Below are 17,649 nucleotides of genomic sequence, written 5' to 3'. Positions count from 1 at the left end.
TCTGCACAGAAATCAGACAGAACTATGTAAAACTGAGACGGTTTCAGCTGATAACACTCTTGCAAGTGAAAACAAAACTATTTGTACGGGTAAGATTTAAATTTTTACCTTTTGTTAGTTTTTCCAAGCTCTTTAAGTTAAATCAGACCCGTCTGTATACCTATTTGGTTTACATTCTAGATTAATGCTTTGAGTTATTCACTTTTAAAAGTTAAGAAAGTAAATTTACAGTCAAAATTAAGCTTAACACACTTATGCTTGGTTCACAATAATGAAAATTATGAACAAATCACAGTACAACATTAAAAATCTCAAATTCAAATCATAGTCAGGTCCAAGTTACTCTCTCGACTTCACTTCAGTTCAGAGATATCTTCTCAAATTCACCCCAAAACCATGTAAACTTCTCAAACTTGTTTCAGTTCAAAAACGTCCTCTTAAACTCAGATAAGTTGAAATAATAAAGAATCCAACACACCTACCGGCCTGGCAGCAAGTTCATCAAAAGTCCAAGTAGCAGCAGATTCCCTCACTGGTAGGATGGAGTTGAGTTTGGCATCACACACCGCGAAAAAAACAAAAACAAAAAGGGTCTCTTCTCTTAGATTTCAAGGTTCAAAAACTCTTACAGGTTACTCAAATATAGCCTTCTTTAAAAACAGCATATATCGTTTCAAGTCCTAAATCAATGCTTATCAAAACAACTTTCTCTGTTTGTCTGCTCCGTTCACTCCCGCTCTGCACGTTAAAGGCAGGGAGCAGCAGGTCTCTTAAAGGGAAGTGTCCAAAAATGAGTACAGCCACATTTTTATTCACTTTCATTAAAATGTATGTCTTATAGCTATTAACTGACCTTTAATGGATTAAAGGGAAACTTTTTAACATTTTAGCTTATTTATGAATTGTATTGGGATTATAACTTCAGTGACTTAGATGTAACTTTTTAACCTTTTAACTTGTTTATGCATTTTTAGAAGGTATTTATTTATTTATTTATTTATTTATTTATTTATTTATTTATTTATACATATCTTATTTTTTAAGCAGGTTACAATACACTTGAAAAGAAAATAATAAATGTGGTATTTCAGCTGTGGCTTAAACTTTATTGCACAAACACACACGTGCACAGCCCGACAGATTACAGCCACTACAACCGCTTCATGGCAGGCTTTGGTAAACCACCTGCTACATACTACTTACGAATGCAGTATGCAATAAGTGCTGCATACTACATACTGTGTTTCATGGTAGTCTGTAGTATGACTGCTCTGTTCTGCAGTATGCTGGGCCAGGCGTCGCTGGAATTACGGTTTCAGAAAGCGGGAGTAAACAACGGCCAAGCTGATAGATAAACTGCTTCTTTACCATCACTTATGATTTAAAAAGTTAAGAAGTGGTTTATAAGGAATTTCAAAAAAGAAGAAAAAAGAAAAAGCTTAATGTTAGCACTGTGCATTGTGGGAAACAGTCAGCAGTGTGTTGTTGAGGAGTGACAGACTGTCACTGTGTTGGGGAGTAACCGCCAATCAGAATCAGTATTTAACACAGCTGTGTAATACTCATTTTTTATCATATTTTAATCAACTTGTTCAAAATAAATCTGTCAGATCTTGCACTAATTAGCTCTAATGTGTCATCATGCTCTAATTTGCTCCAACTAATGTGTCCAGAAACGTATGACAGTGCTGTCTTCTTGTTAGGATCACGTCAGATTTTATGTTTAATGTAGAAATGTTAAAATTAGATATGTAAATGCAAAAATATCAGCGTATCAAAATCAGTCAAACCCCAGAGAGTGACTGTGTGTGTGTGTGTGTGTGTGTGTGTGTGTGTGTGTGTGTGTGTGTGTGTGTGTGTGTGTGTGTGTGTGTGCGTGCGTGCGTGAGTGCGTGTGAAAGAGAGAGAGAGAGAGAGAGAGAGATTGAGTGTGAGTGTTCATGAAGAGCCTGAGGAGGAGATTAATCATTTATTGAAAAAACAGCAGAAACAAACAGAAGCTGGTCCTTCAGGAGGCGAGCAGGAACAACACCGTCTTATTTGGTTTGGTCGGACCGGAAGCTGCTGTTTGCCTCTTCACTGTGTCATCAGGCTGCAAGAAAACACTGCAGACTCAGGTTCAAGTATAGTCCACAGGCACAGAGGTAAGACTAAAATAAACTACAGCCCCTGGTACATGATTTACAATCTGCACTGAGGACACGAACTACTAACGTCAGTGTCAGTGTGTCAATGTGTGAGATCAGTGTCCTTCCTGTCGATCTTGTTCAGGTTTCAGGCTACTGATGAAGTTTCTAACGGTCTGATATCCAAACCACAAGAAGCCTGTCTGAAGACTCATCTTCAGCTCCTCACAGCCTCTCCAGAGTAAAGTATAAAGACAGGATAAAAGTTTGAAACAACAGTGTTAATAAGCTCAACACCCTCTGACCGGATACTGATATGTTTTGTGTTGAAGTAGCGGTTGTTACCTTTATTACCCAGCTGCTTTAAATACTTGATTCTGATTGGTCAAAACCTATAACAAAGATATTTTTCAAGGGCAAAGTGCAACTTGATCCCGCAAGGCTCATTTCACATCTGCCTCTTGACATTGTAGCAAAAACGTTAGCTTTGGTAGCATTCTAAACAACATGGAGAAAAATTTAAAATAACTTTTATTTGTAGAGCATGAAACTTAAGGTTGTTTTCACTCTTGGACTGTTTAGAGAAGGGAGTGTTTCCCTCCTTGGTTTTGATCATTTGGATATCTGAGCACATCAATCAATGCAGAACGAAACAGGCGAACAAGATAGCCAAGAATAGGCAGTCTAAACTCGCTTCTAATCAATGCAGCAACTGGAACACATAACAGCTTGGTTCATCACACACGCAACAGTAGGGCTGTAGCAATAGATGCAGTAATACTTTTAATAGGCACAAATGATAGTTAGCATCAGTACAAGAAGCTAGGTGTAGCAACATCAAAGGAGTCGACAACATCCCCTGGTTCAACAGCTGGTTTAGTTCTTTGAATGTAGTCCAGCTCGTCCAATCAGGGGTGTTTGTCCGTCTCATCACTGAACCTCCACTTTCACCACGCTGCTCTCGTACCTTGACCTACAGCTATCAGAGTTTCTTGGCCGAACAGACATAAAGTAACAGCACTGTATGAGCTTTGACAGAGTTACAGGACTGGTTTAGTGAAAAGAAAATGCCAACAGACCTTAATAGTTATCAGGCAGAAGACCTTAGTCAGGTCTTCTTATGCACCAGATGTGAAAACCAACAGAAAACACTGATCAGGTTATTCAGGTTGATTATGTTTGTGTCAGAGGGAGCATCAGACCTCATCATGGGATCTTGTGTGAACTTACAGAGAAGCAGATCTTACAAAACAGACACAACCCTGCTGTGGTGCCACTGCAGATCAGGATGAGTAAATGTTTAAGATTCATTGAAGAGACCATCTTAGATAAAATGTGTGGGAGGAAGAGGTCAACTCAATTCTTCAGGGATTAAGAGACTGAGATATCCATCCATCTATCCATCTTTCTTTATCTATACCACTTACCCCCCCCCAGGGTCACTGGGGCTGGGGGTGTTCCCAGCTGTAGATCGAGATAAGAGCTTTGCAATTGGTCACCAGCAGCTTGAAGCTAACGTTACACCTCAGGGGCTACAAACTGTTGCTTGGTGACGCCATCAGTTCCCTCTCGTTTTACATTGCTCTCTTACTGATTGGTTTTTTTACTGCCTGGAAATTTCTGACTAAATCATTGAGATTTTTTAACAAAACATGGCTTCACCGGTGTGGATGTTTTTCACTGTTTCAGAGGAGCATAAGAGTGTTTTGTTTTTTAAAGTGCTACACAAATAAAGCTGCTGTTCTTGTTATTATCATAAAGTATCGCATGAACATATGAACATTCATATAATTTTAGTAAATACAAAAAAACATAAACAAGAAAAACATATTCTGTACAATAATACCGTACTGTTGTCATGATGTATGTGAGGGTCAATGATCCCTGTGTGCACAATTACAGTGTGGTGTCATTAACTATGACACATGTTTCCAATATATTCCCTGTGGAGAGGAGAAGTCTGCTTTCTTTATGATTTGAATGAGATTTATTCCAGACCAATCGACCTCTGTTCATGCAGCATGTATTCTCCATTTGTGCAGATTTATCAGATCTATTAAAGTAAATGTATGTCTCTCTGCTGAATGTTCTCTGTAAAGCTAATGAGGAGGCAGTACTTTGTATGTGATGAAGATGTTTGTTTATTTCTGTTTCTCTGAGTAAGCTGTGCCTCATATCATAAAGTTTATTAGCTTTTCAATCAACTTCAACAGAGTAAATAACAGGAAGACGCAGCAATGTAAGATAAATTCTGTGCTGTATCTGTGGTGTGAACCAGAGGTAACTTACTTCTCACCTGAAGGCTTAATGTTTTATCCAGCTGGCTCAAACATAAAAAGGTGGCTCAATTTTTTTCAACTAAAGACACTTTCTAAAGCAACCAAAAAACGTATGTAATAACAAAAATTTCAACTACACATTTTCACATGATATCGTAAGGGGGGAAAGGTGACCACCTTAGAATAAAGTGAAAGATAAAATAAAGTTTTATTGATAAAATCTTCACAAAAATTAATCTTACAGAGTTCTGCAACTTTTTTTTGCAACTTTTACATGTGTTCATATTCATAAGGGCTGTCAGTGTTAACACATAAATCCCTACGGGCTAAATGTTCACAAGTTCATCACTTTCTTAAAGTCGCGTACTCTCTCATTAATCGCATTAACTACTTTTGTCACTTTCTGTTTATACAGGTCCACACTTCAAAACAGTAGAGGGAGTGAGGATAATACTGCTGCAGGGAACGACTGCTTCTCGCACACAGGACCTGAATGAAACAGAGAAAGGAACCAAACTGGAACTCCTGAAGAGTGCAGATGCTTTTACATTAACCAGGAATCACTGGACGTCAGTGATTCATCAAAATTTCTGGTGCAAAAAAACCAGGAGGTTAATCTTATAAGTTTCTTGTAAGTAACTGGTAAGAATTGCTTTACGTTGTTCATAAGGAGTTAAAACAGATGTGAAATGTAAAATAATTAAATTTTCAACATGCGTTTTAAAATGCAATTCATATCAATGAACTCTTGAAATTGTGTGATTATTTGTGATTAAAAAATAATCATTTGCCAGCACTGTATAATTTGTCTATTTAATTTTCCTTAGTGTTTTGAAACTAAAAGACCAATTTTAAATAAATTGCTTCTTTAAACTAATGATTGACATTTATTTTTAGACACTGACTTTTTTTACTTCACTGTTGTTGCCACTAGCTATTGTCTGAGAAAACAGACACTCACAGTGAAGTTATGACCAGCAGCTGATTTAATTAATTATCAGTTAATGATTGACAAAGATATGATCTTCTTGATGTGGCTCATCATGATTTAATAAGGGACAGTAGTGATTTTTTTAATAATAAGCCATATATCACTCAGATTGCTAATCATATTCTGTACTCTTCATGAGTTGATGATGTGATAATCACAATTGCATGAATGAGTCATACATAAACTCATAATCATCTGAGCATTGACTTCACATAAATAAAAGCTTATAAAAATAACAGTAAAGTGTATCCAGTCAATGTGAGTGATATCAAACAGCTTGATGATTGTTTCTAGGCTGTAAAGTCATAACTGATGACAACAAGATATCAAGTTATTACTCCTGCTCGGACTGATTAAAAGTAAACAAGCAATTGCACAAAAACACTGTATCAGTACATCTCTCTTAAAGAGACTCTCAGAAAGAAAAAGCCAATTTACATTTATATATAAATGTTTATATACTGTATAAATTACTAGATGTTCCATTTTTTTAAGACTGTTTTATGTTTGTTTCTGTCTTTTATTGTTGTTTCAAAGCATTTTGTGGTTGCTCTGCATCTCTTTCTATATGTTTCGTGTCTTTTAAAGAGAAACTTTGGGATGGTTTTTGTCCCCGTGTTGTTGTTTTTCTCTGACTCTGGGTGGTTATTTTATAACTCTTAGTGGTTGTTCTGTGACTTTTGTGGGGGGGGGGGGGGGTTGTCTCTTGGTGGTTATTTTGTAACTTGTTGAGGTTATCTTTGTCTCTCTATGGTTGTTTTTGACTTTTTGTGATTGTTTTTGACCGTTATGTGATGTTTTTTTCTGACTCTTTGTGCTCTATTTGAATCTCTTGGTAGTTATTTTGTAACTCTTTTGGGTTATTTTATTCTCTTGGTTGCTGATGTTTTATGACTGATATTATTTTTCACTCTTGGTGGTTATTTTGTTACTCTGTGGTTGTTTTTTGACTCTGTTATTTTTTGTGACTGTTGTTTTTCTCTCTTGGTGTTTATTTTTTGCCTCTTTGTGGTTGTTTAGTGATTCTTGTTTATTTTTTTCTCTAGGTTGTTGTTATTTTTATCTGTTTGCGGTTATTCTTTGTCTCTTGGTAGTTGATATGTGACGATACTGTAGCATCACAGTAGATTAAACCCAGCAGTGAGTAAATAAAGTTAATTTAACAGTCTCAGAGGAGGGGCCAATAAATCCTTGCAGCACCAATGTGACTCAGTTTATCAGATATGGTTACGCAGAGAATCAGATGAAGACACGAATCAGAGAAAAGAGGAGGGACTCAAAGAGAATCCCTTTCCAGGTTGCTTAGGAACCTTCTGGCAAAGCGACAAATGCTCATTAATAATGAGATAACGCGATGCTCAACCACTTTACACTAAAGCTGAAGACGAGATGAGAAACACACAACAGAGCTGCTTTAAAATATTTCAAAATAAAATAAACACTCTGGGTTTGAGTATCAGAAACACAAACGCTACCTCACCATAAAGAATCAAACATCAAATCATCAACATCTGAGGAACCGACTCTGAGGTAGCTAGTTAAAGCATCAGCTGTGTAATTAATTCATCATCATTACTGACTCATTCATCAGCAGAGCAGAAACCAGATGACTTCTTAACAACCAATTATATCCTCGCAGGTTTTCAGAGCAGCCACCTGACCCCGTGACAGTCGTTCTGCAGATACCTGACAAATGCATACAGCTCGAGAGACAGAAGGAGTAAGGCGCTCAGAGTGGTACGGACAGACTAAGCTTATAGCAGCATTACCATGGGCTGGTCTAAGCCTGGGACAGCTAAGGGTGTCTGCCTCCATAACACTGACTAGTGGATTATTCCAAAGGAGAGGGGCCAGGTAGCCAAGGCTCTATCACTCCATACTAATTTTGGAGACTTACAGTAAAAAAAAAATAAGTGCAGCCTCCAGGAGCAACTTTACACCACCCTCCCTGTGTAAAAATGTGAACGCAGAATTTTCCTTTGCAGGAGCTACATCATGGCGTCAGAGTCACGTTTAATGTCAACCAGGTTTACCCATGAGTCTCAGTGAAAGACACATGTGAATACAGAATACTCTGCAAGATTACTGGGCTGATTTGGGGTCTTGGGTTCTAAAGGGAACTATGAGGACAGTGGAGGGAACTCTGTGGAAGGAAGAAGTACAGTCATAAAACAGTTCAGAGGAATCATGAAGAGAGCAGTTTAAGTCTTTCCGCTCAGAAGAGGAGAAGAAGAAAGCGGAGCACATGCAGACTCTTTGGCTGTGCAGCTCTAGCTGTGAAGGTTGAGAGAGCCCTGGATGCTGATGAGTTCAGGGTCACCTGACAGGAGGGCACTTCAGAAGGACTCACGGGAAGAGAAGAGGGCCAGCATGACTGGCCCTTAAGATTTTCTATCAACAACTTTGTAGTAATGATAACTTTTATTTCTATAGCATGTTTAAAACCAGTGTTTTGGTAGGATTCAGGAGGATGACAGAATAAACTTTTAACAGACAGAGAGGAGTGTAGACAATTATAACAATGCAACAAAGAAAATACAATGCAAATTAAACAGACTAGTGTTGGAAAAGTAGACCAATATATCACTGTCATAGAGGTTAAAAATAAATATATAAATACATGTAATGAAATAAAGTAAAACTAAATAAATAAATAAACGTAATGAAATAAATGAAAACTAAATGAAGAAATATTAAATATAGATTCATATAGCCTAACAATAATAATAATAATAATAATAATAATAATAATAACAATAACAATAATAATTTTAAAAAGCATTAAAGGACAATAAAAAGGTTTTAAGAAGATGATGACATCAAATCAGAGTAAATAGAAAAAGAAAGATTAAGAACATTAGAAAGAATATTAGAATGATAAATGAAAAATGAAACAATAAAAAAATAGTCAAATAAATAAGCAGTCAAATTAATTAATTAAATAAAATAAAATATATAAATAAAAAAAGCAGTTAAAAAAGTGTAGTCACATAAAAGCTAGTCTATAAAAGTTAATCTTAAGAAGAGATTTAAAAGATTTCACTGATAGTGTCAGCATTTCCACAATGTAGCTCAGGGTGAGACCAAGACGAGCTTTAAAAGTGATCAGTAAAATCTTAAAATCTATTCTAAAACGCAGAGGAAGCTAGCAGAGAGAAGCGAGGACAGGAGTGATGAGATGTCGTCTGTTAAAACCACCTTCTCAACTCAACTCAGTAAAACCACCTTCTGGGTAGGGCTGAATGATATGGACAAAATTTCATATCTCAATATTCATGCCAGATATCTCGATATCGATACGATATGACTATGGGTTCAGTGAAAACTAAGCCTTTTTCAGAATTCTCTCTCACACACACACACACACACACACACACTGTCTCTCTCATGCCCTCTTCTAAACAAAGTTATTAAAATAAACATAGTTAAACATACCTATCGCAGCCTGTGTCCAAAGCACTGAAGCCGCGTCCAGCCATTCACCTCCAAAGCCTTTATCATGTTGGATGCATTATCGGTGGTCACGCAAACCGGTTGGTCCTCCTTCAAATCACAGTCCGCTAATGCACCTCTCATCTCATGTGCTATATTATCCCCAGTATGCCAATGCAGAAGTTTTAAAAACTGCAGTTCCCGAATGTCCACATGAGGCTTGCTCCAGAAGTACTGGGAACCACATACTCACAAATTCAAAAAAGACAATCTTTACAGCAGAAATACACGTGGGGGGTGATTTTTTTCATAACGCAGCAATTCCCAAGATATTTAGATTACCAGTTTTCCATTATGAGAGGCACAGCTGACTTGACTTGGCGGGAACACTGTAGCTGTTGGCGAGGAGGCTCAAAGCCCGCGTCTTTACCTCACACTAGCTCGACAGAAGTTAGGTTGAGTTCAGCATTTCCACTATGGCTCCTGCCGACGATTGGCTTCAAAACAGTGCTTCAGAAACAGATGGGTGACGTCACGGATACTACGTCCATTATTTATAAATCCTATGGTTCTAACATAATTAATCTATTATGTCAATGTTTGGTAACCACAGCTAGCACAAGCAAGTACTGTAATGCAGATTCAACAGACATTTGAAGACTGCAGAAAGTTTCTGATGATCACCTTTCTACAGATTTAGACTGAAGATTTCAGCAGCTATATGGAACCCATATGGAACAGTATCCTGAGTCTACTCTCCGGTTCACAGGGACTAAATACAAGTCAGCCATCAGGAGCAGGCTGTTTTCATTATAAGTATCAAATCAATACAATTTCATCTTGCATCCCTTGTCTTTAAGATTCGTACAGAAATGTGCAGATGACTCATTTTCAAAAAGTGTCATTCGGATGAGCGTGTAATCCTCCACCTTCATCAACAATGACTGTACAGGTAAGTCATATTCCAGTTATTGTGATAGAAACAGCTGCAGGTCTTGGGGTCTAACTAATCTGTGCAGCTAATTAACAAATAAGCAAAGACAGAAAATCAGAGAAACAGGGTTTCCTGGAGAATAATGGTAACTTAGCAACTAATTTGTTCTACATGACACGTGCCGTATGGATTTATCTGCAAACAGCATTCACTTCTGGTCTTTTCAAAGCAGAGGATAAATCAAATCCATAATAAACTGTGAGGCTCTGGTTCTCCAACCTGTGTGTGTTGTGGTGCAGGAATCTGCAGGCATCTAGGTGCAGGAAGTGATTCGTCACATCGCTCACTGATCGGCGTCCTCCAAACAGAACTTCCTGGCTTTCATCCTTGAAAAGCAAAGAGTGTCAAACAAAGACAGAAAAGAACAGAACAGAACTATTCTGTGACAACTCTAGCCTGGCTGCCCACAGATACTCATAAATCATCCTGTGATGATGCTCCCAGAGATCTCATTCAAAGCTTCTGAAAAACAGAGTTTTGATCACTGAGAGGCACCGAAGCTCACGTCTGATCACAGTCAGACTCTCTGTGAATCAGCAGCTCTTTGAGTTTGATGCTTTTTAAGGATGGAGGACTTTTTTGACTGTTGTCCTTCAGGAACAAAAAGAAGATGTCAGATCTTACAAAAAGCAAAAATCAAAACCAATTTTAATTATTCATTAGAAGGATTTTTGGGAAATTCAGAGATAATTGTGTTGTTACTTTAGAAAAACAGAAAGTTTTTATCTTTTGGATACACTTCTGAATTTATCTTCTGAAAAACAGACGTCAGGCCTGGGTGAGAAATAAAATGATCTGATGCCATCTGAAGGCAGGATGTTTTCTCCCCTGTTGCAAAAATGTGTAATGCATGGAGGTATGATCATTGGGCGGACTCATCCCACCTCTGACCTGCAGCCGGAGGGAGTAACAGAGGCATAATGGGGAGAAGATGGTGGCAATGTGTGTGTGTGTGTGAAGGCCCTCTTGCTGTGTGCTCCTGTAACTCAACATTACAAGTTCATTGTGTAAGCGAAACGCTGGGATGATGGCGGGATCTTGTTACAGTGGTGTCGCAGAATTTCTTTGTGTAAAAAGCTTGTTGAGGGGCAGAGAGAAAATGTTTACAAGGGTACATGTGTGAAAGAGGCTCCAGACAATGCACTCCATCTTTAACCCCTGAGCAGCGGCAGCACTGCGACACCGACCAATCAATCAATCAATCAATCAATCAATCAATCAATCAATCAATCAATCAATCAATCAATCAATCAATCAATCAATCAATCAATCAATCTTTATTTATATAGCACCAAATCACAGCAAATGAGCTAGGTGAGTAAGGTCTAGACCATAATCTATATTCTATTGTTAACAAAGACCCAACATCAAGACAGGATAAGATCCAGTCCCATCTTACAGACAGGACTCAGTCTGATCTCATCTTAATCCACTATGAGCAGAGCACTTTGCAGCATTAAGCAAGTTACAGTGGCAAGAACAAACTTTTTTTAACAGGCAGAAACCTCGAGCAGAACCAGACTCATGTTAGACAGACATCTGCTGAGACCGTGTTAGAGAGAGGGATAGAGGGAGATGAAGAGAGAGAGATGATAGTGGTGAGACAGATAGTAGTGGTGGTAGCAGCTGGAGTCTGACACGTCCACAGCAGCAGGCTGTCTACAGCAGAGAACCAGAGGTACTTACGAGACAAGGGAGCTCAGGGACTCCAGAAAGGTCTACGGTTAGTAACTTTAATGGGACAGGGAGAGTTAAAGTAAGTGACAGGCGGACAGAAGAGAGAGAGGGAAAGACAGGATTCCAGTGTGTCAGTTCCCCCGGCTGTCTAAGAATACAGCAGCAAAACTAAGAGCTGCTTCCAAGCCTGAGCCAGCTCTAACTATAAGATTTATCAAAAAGGAAAGTTTGAAGCCTACTCTTAAAAGTAGAGAGGGTGTCTGCCTCCCAGACCCTGACTGGCAGATGATTCCAAAGAAGAGGTGCCTGATAACTGAAGGCCTGACCTCCCATATTACTTTTAGAGACTTAAGGTACGATGAGCAGGCCTGCATGTTGGGAGCGTAGTGTTCTAGAGGGATAATATGGCACTATGAGCGCTTTAAGATACAAATGTGTCTGACCATTAAAAGTTTGTAGGAATAAACACCCAAATTTAGTCTCTTACGAGAACATTTCACCTTCAGATCAGTGCGTCTAAAAACTTGAGCGCATTAAATCCCATGGTCCTTTTTGACTTTTTCCTTGAATTATTTTATTTCATTCAGCAGATACTCCTACAATTCAACCTTGAGAGCTCCATGTTTGTCCACATGTTGCTGTAACATCTTACATCTTATATTTCTTTAAGAATAATGCACATGACCCGCTCAGCCAAACCTTTTCCACAAGGTCAATACAAATGCACTTTTCCACCAAACAGCAATAATGGCAGCATATATAAGTCCTTTATACTCAGTTGAATATATGCACATCTCCCCACTCTCTGCATATATACTCCCACAGTCCGTTATTCATGTGGTCATAAACACCTTCAGGTTGCTTTGTGTTGAGATGAACAGCAGTAAGGGCGCAGAGTGCTCTGTTATTGTTCGACCTGTTGAAATTATTCAAACACCACAATTCATACTCATTCTGTCAAGGCTGAAGTCTTTAGAAGCTCACTGACAGACCAAGTTTTACCCGGAGGTCGACTGATCTGTGTGGTTATAGTCAAGTGTCCGACACAGCTGGTGCAGTCAACAGCCCCGGACTTGTCTTGTATAAATGATAAAGGTGTTCAAAGCTTTATCCTTTGTTGGGTTTAGACTTTTCAGTGTATCTGCTGTCTGTAGAAAGTGATCCATAATTTACATCTTCTATTAAAAATACATCTTTACACTCTCAGAAAAATCACAAAGACAAAGCGCATGAAAGGAAATATGTTATTGTAGTAAAGATGAAGTGCTGTTCACGGAAGATACAAGAGGAAAAAGAGGGGACTGGCTGACAGGGAGTCAGGGGAACTTCACTCATTCATTTATTTAGTGTTAGCTCTCCTGATGGTCAGATGCTGAAGTGCATTTCAGCCAGAACCTAGTTGCATTATTTGCCGTTGGTTTTGGTTTTATCTTCTTCAGAAAAATGATCTGTGCAGTTTGAAGCTCAATCTTTTCTGTCTGAGGCCAATGTCACTGAATGAAGCTCATTGTAATCCCTATTGAGTCCAGGACACGCTGTTCGAATCACGATGTAACCTTGGGCGACGAGAAATAAAGCGCTAAAAAAATGCAGTCCTGCAAGTGTCCAGAAGCCTCATTAACGCCCATTTTAAAATGTTCTTACAGCAGAATTAAATGTTTACAGCATAGAACAAAAAGGAGGTTAGTCTTTAGCTCAGGTTTTTATTGAAACACAATGAAAGCCTTGAATATTTAGACTTAAAGTCTGAGTCAAGCTCCATCAAACTGACTGTATGAACCTGAACTGGCTGTGTGAACCTGGACTGACTGTGCAAACCTGGACTGACTGCGTGGACCTGGACTGACTGACTGAACCATGACTGACTATGTGAACCTGGACTGACTGTGAGAACCGGGACTGACTGACTGACTGAACCTGAACTGACTGTGTGGACCTGGACTTACTGACTGAACCTGGACTGACTGTGAGAGTCTGGACTGACTGTGTGAACCTAGAATGAATGTATGAACCTGAACTGACTGTGTGGACCTGGACAAACTGCGTGAACCTGGACTGACTGTGAACCTTGCATGTGGGACCTGTTGGATGTGTAGAAAACACATTTCATTGATTTACTTTAGACTCTGACTGATCTCGTCAGCGTGTCTGGAGATTTAAATCCTCAATGAGGTTATGGCGCTGTGCGTCACATCTCTCTTAATGAGGAGACGCACACTTTCTTTCTGCTGCTTCTTTGAGATCTCTGCAGGTGTCCAATAAACTTAAAAATATGACTAACTAAGTGTCTTGGAACCAGAGGGTGAGTCACTCTACAGGCTCACAGTAATGTGACCAGTCTGAGTAAGCTAACTTCAGCATCTCTCTTATTCTCTGGGTTCATTCTGGAAAGATTCATGTTGGAGGTTGTCCCGTCTTCTCCTGCAGGTTCTCTGTCATATCGAACATGTTGCTCTGCTCATGCTGTATTTACTGTAAAATGCACAATTTGGGGCACCTCTTTAGGTATGCTGGAAGGAAGTGTAGCTGAGCAAGGCGGCACATGAAAGTGCTGCAGGAGAGCTCAGCTGCATAAAAACAAGCAAAAAATGAACAAAAACAATAAAAGAGTCTCTAAAAATATTTAACGTCCTTCTCTCCATCTACGAGTCTTGATCAATGTCAATGCTTGAGTCAAGAGTCCTCAAAATCAGGGTTCCAGTAAGTGTCCTGTTGTTATTACTTGGATAAGATTGTTAAGATTACCCATCTCTGTCCAACACGAAATTAAATCAATGAAATGTATCTCATAAATTAAAGTGGAAGAAAAAGGTTTTATCAAGGTATTAAAATACAAAATAACTAAATATGTGGACAATGATAAAAGATTAATGATAAAATAAACCTAATGCAGCACTTTCAGATCTGTATTATCTGTTGTTTTTCCGCTCTGTCTCTGCACCAGATGTCTGTTCAACATGAGTCTGGTTCTGCTCAAGGTTTCTGCTTGTTATACGAAGTTTCTCTCTAAACTGCTACCAAAAGTGTCCAGGTGTTTACTGGTGGTGGATCAACCTCTGAGGGTCTATAGACCTGCTCTTTAAGTGTCCTGAGATAACATCAGTCCTGACCTGGCGCTTTAAATTAAAACGGATTGACTGATATATGGATCGTTTTTCTGCTCAGTTGGACTCAGACTGATCTCTCCTTTCCTGGAGGTTTCACTTTGTGCGTGTCTTACTGGAAAAGATGAAAACAGTTGTTTGATGTCAGTGTGATGAACGGCCCGGGGTTTGATCCGGGCCTCAGAGACGTAATGATGATGATGGTGATGATGTGTTGATGGGACGAACTGCTGCGCTGCTGCTTCTATACCTTCTTCTTATTCTCCTCTGTGTGGGCGTTGGTAAAAGCTCCTGAAGCGGGGGGGCGGTGTTGGTTGGGTTATTTACGCAGAATATTTCCCTCCCATTGGTCCCTCCTAGGAGCCGCTCAGTGACACGGCACAGTCTGTGACGATAAAAAGAGGGACGAGCAGGAGGAACACAAGTGTTTAAGGTCGGACAGCGGTTGAACATTAGATGGTGGATGCGCCTCTGAGATACTTAACACGGCTGGAACTATCTATCCAACTCCTGAGGTACAGAAACAACTCTTTTTACTTTAATCCTGTTTCTTAAAACTTAAATTTTAACATATTTTATGTTTCTCTTCTTGGTTTTTAATATCAAACTGTTGAGGGAAAAAAAGAGGTGGTGCCAGCGCACAATTACGCACAACTCACAGCTCCAAGCGGTCTGTAAAACTCAGATATTTATGGGGTTGCTGGTTAGAAAAACTACATTTCTAAAATTTTAAAACATCATTTATTTTTGGCAGTATATTTATTCTTGTTTTTGTTTATTCTGGAGTCTAAAAACTGAAAAAACAGTCTCACTGACCGGTTTTCACCGGTATTCCCGTGCTGTTTTTGTTTTCGCACTTTCTTCGACTGTGTGTGTTAATGTTCTTCTCTGTGTGTTTTTCTGTTGCAGGGATCTGGTGAAGAATGGAGTGGTATTTCCTGGTGCTGATGCTGAGCTTGCCGCCCTCCATCCACGCAGATTGCTCTTCCCAGTGTCAGAAATGCGCGCAGGAGATCCTCAGCTCCGACGCCGCCTTCAGCAGCCTGGTGAGTCCTCAGACAAACGGAGCTGGATGGACTTTAGTGTCTCATTTTATGTTAGTCTCGTGTTAAAACTACCGAGTAGATTTGGGTTTTTCGTGTTATTTTAAAAAATTATAATCCCAAAATTGTTCAAAAAGAAAAGCGTAAAGCCCAAAGGAGACACAATAAACTGATCTGTTGCGTAAAAACACGACTCACTCTGTTAGAACCTTTAACTCATCAAAGCTTTGGAGAAGATAGTGTGATTTAAGACTGTAATTCTATTTAAAATGGCAAAATGGGATACATTTGGGTGCAGAGGTTGTCTGATCTGTTCAAATTGCACTAAAAAGTTTTTAAAATGTGTAGAAATTGAAATCTAGTCGAGCTCACCTCATTTGAATGACTCTGTGGATGCTGGTTGGTCTCACCCTCTTCTTCTCTCTGTGCGTCCTCCTGCAGTCGTGCAGCGCGGAGTGTGAGGGGCAGCTGGAGAGCTGCAGCCGGGATCCGGCGCTGGCGGACTTTAGCCAGGACGAGGCTGCGACGGAGGAGGAGAGCCAGCAGGCGGACTTGGTCAAACGCTACGGAGGCTTCATCAAGAGGATCGACAAGAACAAGAACAAAATCTTCACCAATCCGTGGCGCGAAAACTACATCACGAAAGTAGGGGGTCTGCCCAAAAAGTACGAGGACTTGTTGAAGAGGCTGGAAGAGAGAGAGGCGCTGGAGGACGCGGATGACGCTCCGGAGGATCAGATGCTTCACAATTACGTGAAACGTTACGGCGGCTTTTTACGCAAATTCGGCCAAAAGTCAAAGAGGAGTAGCTCCGCGGAGCAGGAGAGCCAGGAGCCCGAGGAGCTGCAGAAGCGCTACGGAGGCTTCATGCGGAGAGTCCGGCCAAAGTTGAACAACCTGAAGTGGGACAAGAGGTACGGAGGCTTTCTGCGCCGACACTTCAAAATCTCAGTGCGCTCAGCGGAGGAGCCGTATTACTCCTACGATGACATGAGCCTATAGACGAACCTGCAGGACGAGAAAAACTCAACATGAACTGATGCAGGTTCACTTCCAATGCCAACATTTATCCAAAAAGTCTCATATGCCTGCCTCCTGCTTCTATCGGCTGCCTTCTGTGTAAAAAAAACTCCATCTCTGTGTTTCTGACACCCCGTCTGTCACTCAATAAAGGATGCTTGTTTAATAAAACCATGAAGTACAATATCTCTTATTCATTCAGAGAAAAGCGAGTTCAAGTAGCTTGGTCAACAGCCACACTAACATGTGAATAATGTTACATTTTCTTTCTTATCGGAGCTTCATGTAAATCTTAAACTGTAATCCTCAATACGAGTGAAAACTTTGAGCAACAAAAGGCTCTTAAGAGGAGTTAATGTTAAGTTGAATGCATGTTTGGATGCTTTGGTGCCACATTTCTCTTAATATCAGGCTCATCAGTCAAAGGAACATTTCGTATAACTGAAAGCTGCATGTATCTGTTGACAGTTTGAGCTTATAAAATAGATCAAATGTAAAACATATTAAAAGTTGAAGTTCCATAAGTTTAGTTTCATAACCCTACCGTATAATCTAGGGTTTAAAACGACAGATTGTAACTATCATGGCGCACTGACGAATATGCGCTCTTAAATGAAGGATGCGTCATTATGTTTCCGTGTTTTCAGCGACATATCGGCCCAAATTATTATTTAGACCAGTCATCACGTGGAGCCCAAATTAATCAAACTACAGTGCAAAGACTTGAACAGAGAGAGAATAAAATCCGACCAATTAAAGAGCAGGTAAAGTCAGGATGTTGCGCCATCTTGTGGTCAAAAAACGGAAGTCCGAGTAGAGACACTTTGCCCTTATTTGGTCAAAACAGACAAAACGGTTACTGGGTCTCTGAGGGTTAAAACTTGAGGTGATGTTTTTGTTGTTTATTAGATATTAATGAAAGGCGAATTTAAATAATAGAAGTATTCTAATCTGCATCTCCAGATTTAAGGCTCAAAATTATA

The 17,649-nt window shown here is 39.5% G+C and overlaps 1 protein-coding gene and 1 long non-coding RNA gene across 2 annotated transcripts; both read left to right on the top strand.

Moving 5' to 3' along the window:
- Positions 1-2,009: 2,009 nt before the first annotated feature.
- Positions 2,010-5,072, top strand: LOC117821970. The gene is made up of 3 exons (XR_004633099.1): positions 2,010-2,144; positions 2,272-2,367; positions 4,821-5,072. It is a non-coding gene; the product is annotated as an uncharacterized LOC117821970 (long non-coding RNA).
- Positions 5,073-10,767: 5,695 nt separating this feature from the next.
- On the top strand, positions 10,768-16,840 carry pdyn (prodynorphin). Its single transcript, XM_034696271.1, has 4 exons — positions 10,768-10,829; positions 14,964-15,118; positions 15,513-15,649; positions 16,088-16,840. The coding sequence occupies exons 3-4, from the start codon at positions 15,527-15,529 to the stop codon at positions 16,646-16,648; spliced, it is 684 nt and encodes a 227-aa protein (XP_034552162.1). The 5' UTR covers positions 10,768-10,829; positions 14,964-15,118; positions 15,513-15,526; the 3' UTR covers positions 16,649-16,840.
- The last annotated feature ends 809 nt before the right edge of the window (positions 16,841-17,649 follow it).

This window comes from Notolabrus celidotus, chromosome 11 (assembly GCF_009762535.1).
Source record: "Notolabrus celidotus isolate fNotCel1 chromosome 11, fNotCel1.pri, whole genome shotgun sequence".
Taxonomy (NCBI): Eukaryota; Metazoa; Chordata; class Actinopteri; order Labriformes; family Labridae; genus Notolabrus; species Notolabrus celidotus.
This window is presented reverse-complemented; position numbering and strand designations above follow the sequence as displayed.

Coding starts and splice junctions, on each gene's coding strand:
- pdyn (XM_034696271.1), top strand. CDS start 15,527: ATGGAGTGGTATTTCCTGGTGCTGATGCTGAGCTTGCCGCCCTCCATC. Junction 15,650..16,087: donor ACGCCGCCTTCAGCAGCCTG/GTGAGTCCTCAG, acceptor GTCCTCCTGCAG/TCGTGCAGCGCGGAGTGTGA.